This window comes from Thermobia domestica, unplaced genomic scaffold (assembly GCF_964235325.1).
Source record: "Thermobia domestica unplaced genomic scaffold, izTheDome1.hap1.1 HAP1_SCAFFOLD_855, whole genome shotgun sequence".
In the NCBI taxonomy this organism is placed as follows: domain Eukaryota; kingdom Metazoa; phylum Arthropoda; class Insecta; order Zygentoma; family Lepismatidae; genus Thermobia; species Thermobia domestica.
In genome coordinates this window covers 22394-38354 of record NW_027656565.1, presented here as the reverse complement: position 1 = coordinate 38354, position 15961 = coordinate 22394, and the positions used below count along the sequence as shown (strand labels likewise).

The window sequence follows — 15961 nt, the reverse complement described above, 5'->3', positions numbered from 1 at the left end:
TTGACGTATTTCTTCACTTTCAAAGATTTTTCATAACCTTTATTATAGACGGTAAAAAGCAATGGTAAATATCTCCTTAACAATCCTATACTACGGAATGGATTATTTTGCGTGAAAAAGTCACCAAGGGATAGTTTATTCTTTGGGTGACTTTACTTTGATAAAATGATTTCCGAAAATGCCTTTCATAATTTTGTTCATTTATTCGTTATATTTATCTACATTTATAATTATTTTTTACACTTTCTTTACAGTTTCTCAACAAACATTATACTGCGGAAAAAAGTTTCAATCATTTATTTTCTTTCCTCTTTTAGGTGATGCAACCAACCAGATCATAAACTCCAACTGGAGAGCATTTTTCGAAGAACTACGACCTGCAATGGAGGATGCAATAACCTCTCTTATGACAGATTTGGCCAATGAAATATTACATCGTGTTCCGTATAATGAATTGTTTCCACCTAATTAATAGATGTACCCTCAAGAATATACTGTATATTGTTTAAGGAAGTATTTTTTTAAAAACCTCAAATACATATATTTTATTAAATGTCTCTCTTTTTCATATAGAAAATTGAAAGCTAAAAATATTAGAATTGTTTCCTTAATTCTATTTTTGCCCACTGGCCCTTAAAATTGTATCTATACAAGTTTAATTTTAGATATCGTTCTATCCCCCATGATCAATTGTCCGCCGCACATCGTCGGGCCGATCACTACTATGGCGATATATAATCAGATTTCAAGCGGGAACGAGGCGTGAGACAGAGTCGGTTAACTAACTTCAACCACAGATGGATCGATGATGGTTTTGTCGCGGTACTGTGACGGATGTGGCCTTCGGACCATACGCTGATCGTGGCGGTTTTCCTTGCTTATGGTCGTGTGGCGGGAAAGGATCGGCTTTGTATTACCAAGAATTCTTCATTTTTCGCGTGGGGAATGTAATTTCTTCTGGTCTTCATGTGAACAGAAGCGAGAAACAAGTGGGTACAAATTTATATATTAAGTAAAATTAAGATTACTTTCATGTGTTTAAACTATTGTTTGTCGTTTTTTTGCTAGCAAGTGTTATAGAGACTTTTCGACGAGTGCCCAGTGAATGATTCTGAAAACTCGGTAACGCCCGCTGACCTAGAATATGACCAACAGGTGGCAGGACTGTACTCATGTAACTATTGTCAGACAGTTTGTAGGCTTACAAAACTATTTTCGTGACCGATTACAGCAGAACATGTTACGTTATTTGTTAGTTGGCAAAAATGTCAAATTTACTGCCTAAAACTTGTAAACTAATATACCACATTGCAAACAATAAACTCCAAAATTAAAATTCTCACTTTTCAAGAAAATTACAAGTTACTTCTGATATGCTTGGAAGGCGCTGTCTGTCTTTGCATCTTTCCTCGAACCTAACTCCTCTTGTAGTCAATTACTATACTATGCTGTGATTAAGTATAGCAAACGTTCTTGTGACATCAGTACAGGTACCCTACGTAGGAGTCTGAGAGAAGGTTTTCATCTTCTGGAGGGTCTTAACTTACGATTTTGAAGATCATTGTATTCATACTCTGGCGAATTCTTTGTCGCTTTGCGACACAGGTTGCTCTTTTGGACTTCAAACTTCGCATACGACTTAGGCTATGCATAGCAGACTTCCTCACAGTTTCACCACGTCCATCTACTTCTTCCAAATCTTCTAAAAATGTCTCTTCACCTCCATCTCATTCTCGCTCACCAAAACGATCTCGAACATCTAGTACCATAGAGACTACTACTCCTAATCCTGCACGTTCTCGCTCACGCTCGCCAGTACGAATTCCATCTGAAACTAATCTTCATGACACATCTATGAATTACACTTCAGAAAAACTTCTGCTACTCCGTCTTCCTCTGTCAATTTTCAACAGCCAATTCTTTACAACTTTCTACTAACTAATTTCGACAGTAAATTCAAGACTCCAAAATACATCTTTCAGCAACGTATAAAATATGTTTCGCGTGTCGAAATCAGTGAGGCTATCTTCCGAAATAATGGAGTTATTTGAGATCCTTTAACCCAGATTTCCATCACCATAAGCGGAACAAAGAAACTTTTGAAACTTTTGATAAAAACGCCAATATAACATAACTCCAACCCAGACAAAACAAACAACCTGCGCCTCCTCGAAAGCCACCTATTTTATCAGTAGTCATCAAGGGCTGAGTATACAGACACTAAAATCGAGGAAGAACTCAAAGCAGAACAAGTTCAAGTACATAAGTGCATTCGAATCCGGAATAACCAGGGAAACACCTACCTAGTACGTGTATTAACTCCTGAACAATCTGTAGTCGATCACCTACTTCTTACAGGAGCATACATTTACAGACGGAGACACAAGGTTGAACCTTCAAGAACTCCAGCACCGCAGCCTATACGTTGTGAACGGTGCGAAATATACAACCAACATGTGACCAAGGATTGTAAACATTCTTTGATTTGTGGTTACTTTACCTAAGCTCATGCTACCCGGAATTGTTCTAATGGAAATGCTAATCCTAAATGCAACACAAGCTCTGCTCAGCATCCTACTTACAGTTCTAAACATAAGGCCAAACCATCAGTTGATCCTACTCAACAAGAACTTACTGTTCCAATCAGAACGTCTCACCGCTCAACGGCTCCAAATAATTATTTAACTCATCCTGTCACAATTGATGATATGATTCATTTCTTTACAGTTACTACCCAGAACATTCCTCCCTTTCTGCGTACTCATATTCTTAACCAAGTCATGCTAACAGTTAAGCAACTATATAACATTCAACTTTATGCTACATGTTCTGGTCAACATGTTCACTTTCAACTTCATCCTGTTTGAATACCTGTGTAAAATTATACTTATAATCATGGATTTATCATTTCTATTTTTAAACATCCGTTCTTTCAACATTTGAAAGGTACTACTGTATGCTATACTATTGGAAGAAAATATTCACGACTTTGCGTTGAATGAAACATATCTTCTGCCGCACCAACATGTACATTATCAGCCATATACTATTTCTCGTTGCGATGGTCCATCTGGAGATCGAGCAAATGGCGGAACTCTTGTAGGAATAAGAAGTAGACTACCTCAACGCACGATCACGCATGACTTTCAGGCAGCTCTTCCGGAGCACATCAACCTGGTATATTTTTCTTCACGTACAATTGCCTTTGCTACTTTTTATGTTAGACCTAATGTTCAAATTCCCTTGTTATTATTCCAATATATGGACACCACTTTTCGTCAATATATTATTATGACAGATCTCAATCCATCCAGTCGCACTCTCGAGCAACAACGGAACTTCCATCAATTTGTAAGGCTCCACATAAATGCTGAACTATGTACATTACCAAGACATACTAGACCTTCCTAGAATACAACACTTGACGCAGTCATTGTCTCCTCGATATTGCAACCATTCGTAAACGGTCATGTTCTATCTTCCATCGGCAGTGATCACGACCCAGTTAAAGTGACATTACATTTTCCAAACCACCGTCAAGCTCCTGACATATGGAACAAATATCGAGAAGATTTCAATACTACTTTATCTATGATGCCCACTGCAGTACATCACTCAGACTTTCATACCACGCTTGATATGCACACTACTGCTATACAACATAGTAGTCATCAGCATAACCTACGATTAAATCTAATCATGCTCGACCTGCACTTCCTCCTCAATATTGCACACTAATTGCTCTCGCACCACTTCCTCCTCAATATTGCACAGTAATTGCTCTTGCACGGCAGGTGAAAAGAGAGAGAATGTCGTGATTGGGTAAGTTGTAGTCGTTATACTTTTGAATTAATATTGAAATCTTTTGTAATTTTTATAATTCAGGCAAAATGTGTAAAATTAAAATAAATGAACTTTTAGGATATTCTAACTTTAGATGCTTGTTTCAGGATTAATTAGCTCATATCGGACTTCCGATGAAACATCAAAACAATTTAGTGACCATGTCAATAGCAACAGCTCCCAGTCACGACCCTTCTTCAGTTTTGTTAGAAATAGGAAAAGAAAGAGTGAGAAAGATGAAGAAGGTAGGAGAGAAGAAAAAGTAAAAAAGGTAGAGGAACTTAGGGGAGAAGGAAATTACTGGATAAATATAGGAATATGATGAAGGAATTCGAATAGCTATTGAAAAAGTAATTCATTTCCAAATGATATTACTTGAGGGTCGATTCTGAAGTGACCCGGAAGAGACACATGCTCACTCATACAACCCAAACTTGGATCCAGGCAACTACGCAAGTGGGAGTTGCCCCGACCCAGGCCGAGTGATGGGAAAATTTTAATTTGTTTGTTTATTTGTTATCACACCCTTGAATCGGCCAAGAAAAAAAATTAGTCACGTATATACCTTCCACAGGTAGAAGTTTTGAGATTCCTGAAAGGACTATCATTATTTTGGCTCATCCTTTTGTTTTGGATTTCCTCATAGAGCCGATTTTGAGTACCTTTGGATTAGCTATCTTTTATAACCTCTGTCATGCATCAGTATATTGTTACATATATATTACAGACACTATCATCGTAAATCACACTATTAATGCTATCACTTAAAAAATAAGTCTATCATTCATTCATGCACACTCACATACATACAGGACAGCGTATCGACATGGATAAAAATAATGTAATAGAAACCATCTAACTACAATTTTGTAAATATTTATTACATCGAACAATAGCGTTTTGATGATATATATATTCACTTAAATTTTTGGAATATATAGTACGAATTTAAAAAATAATTTATAATTTACAAGATCATAACTGAATGAAGAAAAAACTTTATGTGAAGATTTAAATGTCTTTTCTCATATATGAAGATTTTGAGTAAATTTATGAGTGCTGTCTCGTAACTATCAATAAGCGTTAATATCACACTAAATATCAAAGCACACTTTTCTGGTGTCCAAACATTTCACTTAACTCTACTTTTGTATACACACATATAACTAGGTTACTGATTGTAACCGATACATATACTGTTTGCAGATACAGTATACTTAGGAGTACGTTTCTCCCATCTTTGAATAAGAAGGACAAATTTCGTCTCTACCTTTACGGCGACTGTTTCCCTTCTTTGGTCATTTCACTCAATTGATTAGTTCCTTGACCAGGTTGAAACCATTATCGTCGTATATCATTAAATAAGCACATTTATCTTTAGATTCGCACAACTCAAGAAAAAACTAACAACGAGAATTTCTTAAGTTCAGAATTATCTCCGTCGATGAGAGCACGATTTATCAAGGTGACGACACTGGTTGAATTTCAGGATTTGCACAGGAAGAATGGGATTAAATGTAATCCTATGATAGGATTTCAGTTTACTAGTCTGAGGATCGATTTGGTAATAAATTGGGATTACGCCGACCAGCATTAAACCCATGCTACATGCGTTTAGTGTAGTACTATTAATATTAGTTTTTACATATGTTGTTAGAGAATAAGACACAGATTGAAAAGAATATATTACATGCGGCTGTATTTTCAATGGTCACACTTCACATTTATCGGATATTTCACCCAAGAACCGTTGGCAACCAAGAACCGTTCGGGATAAGGTACCAAGACCATCTACACTTATATTTATTTACTCAATTCAATATTATGCATTTTACTTCAATAATATATTCACATTCAATATATATTCATATTCATATCTCGACATATAGATATACTCATTAATTATTCAATCTTTGAAATTATTAACACCGACATATCGAATTTTCAGGTAACAACACTTTACATTGAGGGTTACAAGTGGAAACTCAAGTGTGATTAGGTAATAACTTGTCGCAAGGTTAAAAGCGGATAATGATTTAAGGAAACGCAAGAAAAAATTAATGATAGATCGGGCCATCGCCACTGCAATCCGTCAATAGGGCGGGAAACGTTTACTTTATACTTCACACCAATGAATACCTCTACGAATCGTGTCTTGCGACGTCTCAGCTGGTAATTTAAGTTCAAAAGCTTTATATTAAATAGTCGATATTTGTAAAGTTCAAAACTCGGGAGAAAATGTTAAAGTTTGAAAAATCTTGAAGCAGAGAGTAGAGTAATAGAAAAGGAAGAGAGAAAAAAGCTGTGCCAAAGGAATAAGCTAAGACACTAAAACTACAAAGATAAGTGGTCGAATTTCAACATACAACAATCCACAGCAAATATACTTTCATATGCCGAAAATGGTTCGCCTACTAAAATGCGTAGCCTAAAATAAATGTCCCCAAACCCACAGTAAGTCCGTGCCTGCAATGGGATTTTCATAAAGACAAAAGCCTTAGGGAAATTCCACTCCTCGCTGTAATCCAACTGAAACCTTGGAGACTCCGGCACTACCGGAAGAATGGTATGCTCTCTAATTTAGAATTTCATAAAATAAACAAATATCCTACCCCTCTCAAACTGAGAAGAGTTCTGAGGAAAGTGTGGAAAACTAAAGTCAAAAGTAGAAAAGATCTAACCGAGATTTGCCAAAAAATAAAAAAAAAATTGTACTAGTAAGTTATTTGCCAAATCTTACTAGTAGCTCCCACATCCACAACTGTGCCAACCTTGAATTGTCGGGTAATTTCAATAGCTACCTAGTTTAAAACTAAGGAAAAATGAAAATATTTGAAGGGCAGGCAGGATCAACACTTGAGTACGTTATTACTAGAGTTTACGGTAATCGGTTTACTAGATTATTTGATCCTATCCACATCTGCCACCTCTACGAACAATAATGAACTTGGCTTGTTCGGAGGACGTGAAAAAAAATTCGAAGTTGCCGGGTATTATCATAAATACAAGTTAAACTTATATATCTAAACTGTATTAATTCTGCCAAACAGCTATTCTATTAGGTAGTTTACTGTAAAGTATCCTGGATCATTAGAAATATGGCTATTATTTGTATCGCCGGGCCGGTTGACTATTTAAGAGGTGTATTTACTTTAGTAGATTCGAGCCGCTAAGTGAAAAATACCATCCGTCATTGTTCGTAATACACTATTCTCATATAAGATCTGACGTGCAAATTCATCCACTAAGGACATTACTGGATATATATATATATATATATATATATATTATACATACTTCATAGTAACTTAACCACTTAGCGGTATACACATGGGCGTCATGCTATTTACTCATATTCATTACCATACTCATTTATATACTAATAATACTATCGTTAAGTATTTATTTATTCATTCACTTTTCTTTACGACGTCGATTTCTTTATAGACACCCTATACTTCACCACTAAGCCCGAGACTGTTTAAAGCAGTCTAAACTACTATAATAAAATCCATCAATTTGCACGTATGATCCTACATGAACCAAATATAAATTTCTGTCATAACAAACTATCATATAATTCATTCACGGCTTTAAAATTTCATTGTGTATCCAATGAAAGTCCAACGTTATGAATAATATCCAACTACATATCAGAAAAATGTCAACAATGCCATTGCTCGCAGCATGCAACGAAACCAGAAAATTTGTAAATGCAGCCTGAAGATAGAAATAACACCATATAGGCAATTTTTAAATTGAGTTGTTACGCGAAGATTATTATTAATATTTTGATTACTAGGATATATAAACGATCGTGCTTTTCAGGAATGTTCAATTACGAATTAATTGGTCTAATTACTTATTTGTGTAAGCCTAAGCTAATGTTTACTCGCAATTTATTATAATAGAAGGGTCAATTTCGTATAAACCAGATCACTAAGTTTTAAATAATACGACATTAGCAACAAACAATACTAAATTTAGACGCGATGGCGCTAGTAGTCTCAAAGAGCCTGCGCACAACTGAATGATCTTTGCACTACTAAGCATGTTTGTACTATTATTATTAATCATAAGTAATGAACTATATAATTACGGTATGGTATTTCTATAAAACTCTTTAACAACGAATAACGTACTAATTATGACTGAACGAAGATAAATGAACAAACAACAATACACTGTCCACCGATACATATTTCATACATTCTCTCACACTTACTACTAAAATCTATGCTTCTCACTTCAACACATGCACATCACATTCCATATATACACAAGATAGTAAATACTGACACACATATAACTATACATATTAACACATATATTATAACCACTCAACTATATCCGAACCAAACAAGATTTTTTAATTTCAGTAATCGGTACCACGAACTGAAGAAGGGAAGACGAAAACATCAGGTCCGAGTAGCCCTTCTGCAAACTAAATCATGTCTTCATGTTTTTAAAGTACTATGCTAATGGTAAGGAGCCCTTTCCTAGAGGGAAAAGAATCCTATGAAATTTTTGTTCAACCAATTTTTCTGCTGGAAGATGTGATCAATTTAGGAGTAAATGAGATCCCCTTATTACGTTTACACTGCCATAATGAAATTTAGCCTAACTACTATAAAATCGTATACCGCCATGTAACTGGCTATTTAAAAATAAGTCACACTTACTACATACACAAATAAAAGATCTATTAGGCAGGTCTAACGAACCCTAAAACTGAAGGCTGGGAGAGGTGAAAAGAAGATTTGAATATTTAGATAATTGAAACTCCATTTAGAACTGAGAATTAACACACAGCACTATGATCCTGCCCATCACCATTAGTATGCAGTAACATGGCGTCCCTGAGTTGAAGGTCTACATTTCACTAGATTTGTGTCTGTTCTCACTGCAGAATTTTACTGCTTCGGGCTCCCTTCAGCTTCTTGTGAGTTTAAATATTGATTAAAACTAGGTTTACATTAATAATGCTGCATTTTCCTGGCTAAATTCTGAAATTTGTAGAGCAGCTGTAGCGAGGTGTGGCTTGGTTTGTTGCAGATTCCAGAATAATCATTCTTGCGCCTTGATATCAGAGCGTCAGAAAATAGTTCAATCAGAATCATTGGGAATCTACCAAAAATCAGATTGGTAGATAATTTTAAGAATGTCTGTCCAATTTTGGGCCCATGTTTTCGTATAGCACTAAGATGAGAATTTCTTCAATACTCATGCATCTGAAATGTCCATATATGAGAATAATAATAAAGTAATGTATAAGTAAAGATATTCTTCCATAAAATAGCAGTACTACTAAATTAATTAAAAGTTCCACGTTAATTTTGGTTTGAATGAACGATGAATGAATATACTACATGGACCGACGTTATATTTTGAAAAATCACATAGTACAGTGTGTTGAAAAATTATTTAACTCTCCAAACAAAATACCATTAACTGCAATGGTACATTACACAGGCATACCATGAATATCTACAGCGCCAATATTTACGCCAAGTTCACCATTATATCATTACCTATAAAAGACGTAAGTGGTCCAAACAATTAACCATCTTGATGAGCAACATAATCCTACCAAATTCTGGAATGCCTTTTACAGGCTCTTCGGACACGCTCTTCTCTCTCTCTTACCCTCTCATCGTCAATCAGACCTCGTTACAAACTGACACAGAGAATATGTTCGCTCAATCACGTCAAAGCATTTTTATGCCACTAGTCATTTCCTACATCCCTCAACTTATACACATTAGAATCATCAACGTAACAGATCTACAGCAAACTCATCTTCGCATTAGTGCTAGTCATGAATTAGATTCGGATATTCTTCTTACTAGTCTGATTACACCTTTGGAGATCACCGCAGTCTTAGCCAATAAGAAGAATACAACTCCTCGTTTTGATGGTGTAACTTACTGGTATATTACAGAGGCTTTACTGGTGGTTCCGCTCCTACTCTCTGCTTTTCATATTCTTATACTCCGAACTGGTGATTATCCTGCTTCTTAGAAAACTTCAAAAGTTTTAATGTTTTTAAAATCGCATAAGGATAACACCAATTTAGTCTTACCGCCCAATACAACTTACGTCTACTGGAAAAGATACTTGGACGCATCTTAGTTCGTCACCTACATACTCATTTCTTCCACAATCACATTCCTCTACACCAAACTAGTTTTCGCCCTAACTACAGTCTCAATGATAATCTACTCAAACTTACCACCATTCTTACCAACCACTTCAATAGCATCCAACCTTCATGTCTATTATTATTTTACTTGGAAAAGGCCTTTGATTCAGTTTGGCACGATCGATTAGTTTACAAACTTCATCATCTACAACTACCATTTTCATATATCAAACTGACTTATCACTACCTTACCAATCGCATAGCGTATATCTGCATGAATTCACCTTTATCTTTTCCTATTTTCCCCACGTACTGGTGTACCCCAAGTCTCAGCGCTATCGCCACTCATATATATATATATATATATATATATATATATATATATATATATATGGTATGTTCGAGATTTGCCTGTTCCCTCTGACCCTGTTCACGCCTTTACCTTTGTAGATGATACTGCTTACCTCGCCTGTGAAAAATCTATTCAGCATATCAATACTATACTTCAAGAGGCAATAAATATGTTCTGTGACTGGTGAAATACTTGGCGACTCTGAATCAACTCCACTAAAACACAGACACTTCTCATCATACCATCAGGACGTACGCGTACCAGTCTGGTCCGACGCAATAGCTCTATTTTACATCTTACTATAGCAGGCACACGCATTTCCGTCACACGTAGAGAAAGATATTTGGGTGTTATCTTTCATGACCATCTTTCATGGCGTGGACATCTTCAGCATCTCATAGCTCTGACGCAAAATAAAGTAAATCTTCTGAAGAGATTACTTCATGGGGCCTTCATCAAGAGACTGTGTTAAACATTTACAAAGTCTTCTTACGACCACCTATAGTCCATGGACACATCGCATGGCTTATTTCCAGTAGCAAATTCTCTAGATAATTGAAAGACATGCATTACGCCTGGCATATCGCATCAAATTGCCTCGTCCTACCGGGCTACTCTATGATCGTATTCAATTTCTACACCTCCTCCTTCATTTGGAAAAACTGCGCACCAGGTACATCACTACTGGTTGGAGGCATGGCCATCCCATCCTTCGCAGTAGTATACGTATCGATGATGAACAAGACGGTCCATCTTGCCTACAACCTACACCCCATCAGCACTTAATTACAATGTAAGTACTTACACATCCTGACAAACACATAGACGACTTTCTGTTAGCATATCAACCACCAGATTTATCACCCAACATCTATCCATCTTTTACACCTTAATTCGCACTAACAAGGGCATCATGTTGTATCTCATTATGTGCCAAGTCGCCCTGGCACAAGATGATAACCCTTCATCTGTCTTACTAACCAATATCACTGTGTTGTGGCGTCTAATTTGCTTTGACTCTTTAATCCCATCATACACATATCATGACAAATAATGAACATACGATGGATAACAACTACAAATCAATTGATGAATAAAGATCCCCATATAATGCATGAATAAAGATTGGAATAAATGAAATAAAACTTCTTATTCCATCCACTGTATCTTTAATTCTCCTATACACTTAACTTCACTCTAAAGAGAAGATATTCCCTTCTAAGGATTTTGCATAAAAAATTTCTTTCTTATATTCACATACAAGTATCGCGCTGAAGTGTTAGTTATTTTGTATTTTAACCACGTATTGGTATAGAGGTTTTAGCGCTTACGTATCACTATGTTGTTACCAAAGTTGAGAGTAGATGTTTAAATGCGGCAGGGAAGAGTCCCTGTGATGGGTTAGTGGCGGCGCAGTACTGACGGTTACGAAGCGGTCATGTGGCGGTTTAAATGCAGCACTAGCGGTTCACAAGAGGAGAAACGGCGGATGCCTCCTTATCGGATGCCACGTTCGTGTAATTTCGTAATAGTACCGCCGCGGTTCGCAATCTCGGTGAGACGATGGTGTAATTAGTGTAATCGAGCAGATGGCTCTGCGGTGGCGTCCGCCACCGGCCCTCCATTCGCACGTCGATGGGCCTACGGTGACCGTCTGGCTGAATGCTTATGGGGTAGATACTTGTTTCAGTCAGACTAAGCCTTTTCGGTTTCCGAAGATATGAGGATGAGGACATTTTGTAGATAGACCTATACATAAGTTCTAAACTGGGCAGAGTTACTGTTTTATTCCTTTATTCTTAATTAACTACAACCCTAAACAACGCTAATTATTAGGAAGCCTGTCCAAAACGCAATGCAACGTATTGCATCCAGATCGTGCTAATTTTTACAAAAGTCATTACGTGAAACTATTTTGTTATCACGAACTGCAAACCTCTAAATCGATTGTTTGACCACTTTTACTCTCCATTATTTTTGATAGGTCTCAACTCCAAAAATAAACTTATCTCCTAATTCTTAAGAAAAGGACACGTGCATTTGCTTAAGATAAGTTGGATGAAAGTTATTGCAGAATAGATATAAAGAAAAATAACCGAGTTTGTTCATCCCTGAGACTTAATATCTACTTCGTTCTCACACGTTTTTCATTAATGTCTTTTTATTTGCATGCATATTATATTATGAATACTATTCAAATTATTTTTTCTGAACTCTCTCGATTATCAAAGCTATTATTAAATCTCTATAGACTAATCAAACTACTGAACTAAAAAACTTGAATCTATCCCAAGAATCGCTTCTAGCCAAATACTAACGTTTTCTCGGTACGGCAATCAACCTTGAAACAGAACACCGTACATTTCTACTACTTCCGGCTTGAATACAGGCATAACGGTCAATATAAAAGTTAGTCTTGAGATGTTCAATCCATGTCGAAAGGCCATTCCTCGCATTTTTTCCATTCTTGGTCTATGGAAACCAATTCTGAAACCGAAGGTGGTAGTGAATTTCTCCAACTTCTAGTAACAATAGGAAAATAAAGTTGCCAACTCTTTTATTAAATAATTAAAAACATTATCGTGAAGAGTATAAAATTCTTAGATTGCGACTTCATAAATATACTTGGACCTCAGCAAATTAAAAAACACAAATCAAATCGTTCATTTTTAAAGAAAGAAGATTATATAGCATAAGTGATGTTCGGTCGTTCAGAGGACCTGACTGATATTGATCAGTACCTGGTAGCAGTGATAATAAGGGTATACTACAGTGTGTTGTGTACCATGCTGTCCTTAGCAATGATGCTAGCCCCTCCTTTCGATTGAAACAACACTTGTCAACAGTACATCCAGTTTTCAAGGAGAAATCTAGATTTATATTGCCAAAATAAACTAGACCAAGGGCCAAGGGGTGATAACTCCCCCTAGAGAACTTTTGACACTATATTTCTTAAGGTTCCTAGAATCAAAAACTAGTTGTTGGTCAACATATAAGTGCAACACCTGGGTTCTGGAGCCTTTAACCCTTTAGCACCCGTGTATATTTACAGGCATCTATGGGATCTCTTTAAATGACCATAAATCAGACCGTTAGTGCAACAGTGGAACAAGTCAGACCTCAAACGATTTGTAAGACTGTAGGATTTCAGTTTGCGTTATGAACTGAACATTTCTGTGTACAAAGGAAAACTAATTGAGGGATACTTAAGAAAATTTCCTCTTAACCCTTTCGGCCCTGGCGGTAACATATGTGTACATTATATTTAGAGATCAATATAATTACTCTGGAGGTTTCAAAATGGCTGGGGTTTCGTGTCAGTATTCTTTGAACCATTCTTAATCACTTTCTGCTATTTCCCTGGGGCTTCCGTCTGTTAGCAGGAAGCTACGCTCTTTTTTTGTAGAGTACTCGCAGGGGCTATCAGGAGAGACGAAGCTCAGCTACTTAGGCAGTTTTATTCTTCAAAAAACAAGCTATTTGCAAAAAAATCCTTCTTCTGTTTTAGTGATGTGAGTTGAGTTTCTAAACTATGTAGATCATAATGACGTTTTCAATTAATGCCACTTTTGTATTTTACATACGTATTTTAAATTTTACGGACGAAACTTTTACGTCCGTCATTCTCTAAATGTGACTCCCGCAAACAAAATGACGGTTCTATTTTGTTTGGTCAAAAAAAATAATAACACAAAATAAAAATAAAATCGGTGAATAAACAAAAATCAGGGCTGAAACGGTTAAAACGTCCCTTCTCGCGATTATTTTAGTTATTATGTGGCAACACTGTAAACTACGTGAATTATAAAATGTATTTATGTGTCCATTTCATATTCAACTTACACTGAAAATTTCATCTTGATCCATCAAACAGCAGCAAAGGAAATTTGTTTTATATAGTTTCCACAGAGTTCATAATAATAGATTTTCATAAAAGTACGAGTATGACTTTATGTCAATGTTCCGACCGTCAGTGCAACACTGGAACAAGTTATACCTCGATCGATTTGGAAGAGTGCAGGCTTTCAGTTTACGTAACGAACGAGACATTTCTGCGTACAAAGGAGAAAAAATTGAGGGATATTTAAGAAAATTTCCCCTAAAAAGTCCCTTCTCGCGATTCTTTTAGTTATTATGTGGCAACACTGCAAACTACGTGAATAATGAAATGTATTTATGTGTCCTATTTTATGTTCAATTTAAACTGAAACTTATGTTCAATTTAAACTGAAATTAGGCGAAGGATAAACATCGTCACATATCAGCTTATTAGCATTACAAAAATTTCCCACGATACGATGGGTACCGTTTTTATTTCTAACTAGAAAACGACTACTTTCATAATTAAAGTGATTCACCTCCACTAATATTGTGACACAAGATATTCTATGCAATTATAAAGAAATTTTTCTTTACTTTTAGCAACCGTAAAGGGGGGTTCTTTAAATGGCTTTTGTTCTTTAAGATATAATTTCGCTTCAAAGTTATTAATACAAACCACTTTATCATTGATAACATCCGAAAAGTCGGAATGCAATTCACTGATAAACTCCAAAACTTCTGGATCATGACAACAATCTAAATCCTCCGAATTCCCTAAATTACTTTTATTTTTATTGTCTGAATAGACGTTCGAAATCACATTAATATCAGTAACTGAAAACCTTTCATTTTTCTTTATTAAATCCTGAGAGGTCTTTTGCACAGCTGCTATACATTCCCCCATATTTGAACCATCTTGTTTTATTTCCTTTTTTAAAGGTTTCCTTTTCTTTTTATTTTTCTTATCCGATGTTTTCGAAGAAACACCATAATTTGAACCATATTCAGGAAAGGTGACAAGTCATTGTTCCGTATCCCTCTTTTAGAGTAAAAGTGGTAAATCGGAAATAGAACTCCCTGCCCCTACTTTGCGTAAAACAAAAGCTTACAAGTTGTTTATTAATGCTTCATATAATAATGTGAAAACGTGGCAATGTTTGCTATTTTTAATGTCATACCTGACATACAGAGTACGATGGCATTTCATCGCCCAGTATGGTGTTATGCAATAACAAAATTGCACCGTTTTCAAGTCCTGCTTGTGGTTTTGATCTCATGTAAATAGTAGTCACGTCATAAAACTTACGTATTTCGTAAGGATCCAAAACAAAATAAGTCAAGAGAATGAAGAGTTGTAACTAATACCCATTTATCATACACGTATGTTAGTTTGGAGAGTGATATTGGAATAATATATACTGTTTGAGAATTGCATTAGAACTATATTGTTCCGTAGTTTAATATTTTAATATTTATATTAGATGGTGGTGTACAATCATGTCCAAAATGATTGTCGCATATCTATAACTGTCTTCTTCTAAGAATATAATTTGGTATACTGGGGTCGCGGTGGCTCAGTGGTAGAGCGTTCACCTCTGGTGCTTGGGGTCCCGGGTTCGATCCCAGCCCCCGCCAAGTGAACTTTGTGGTGGACAAACACCATGTGCGTGGGTTTTCTCGGGGTTCTCCCGTTTCCTCCCACTTTCTTCATTCCACCATTTCATTCATCACTCATCATCACCGTCTCCTTTAGCCTAACCGGCATAACCGTGGGACGTAAAACTCAAAGATTTAATTTCATT

The 15961-nt window shown here is 36.1% G+C and overlaps 1 protein-coding gene across 1 annotated transcript in view; it reads left to right on the top strand.

Moving 5' to 3' along the window:
- LOC145677416 (circadian clock-controlled protein daywake-like) overlaps nucleotides 1-472 on the top strand; it is a gene marked incomplete at its 5' end in the record, with an annotated part of 29087 nt that extends 28615 nt beyond the window's left edge. Inside the window, one exon of the mRNA XM_081747913.1 lies at nucleotides 318-472. Within this exon, the coding sequence (XP_081604039.1) occupies nucleotides 318-472 (155 nt within the window). The remainder of the gene's footprint in view (nucleotides 1-317) is intronic.
- Nucleotides 473-15961: the final 15489 nt, after the last annotated feature.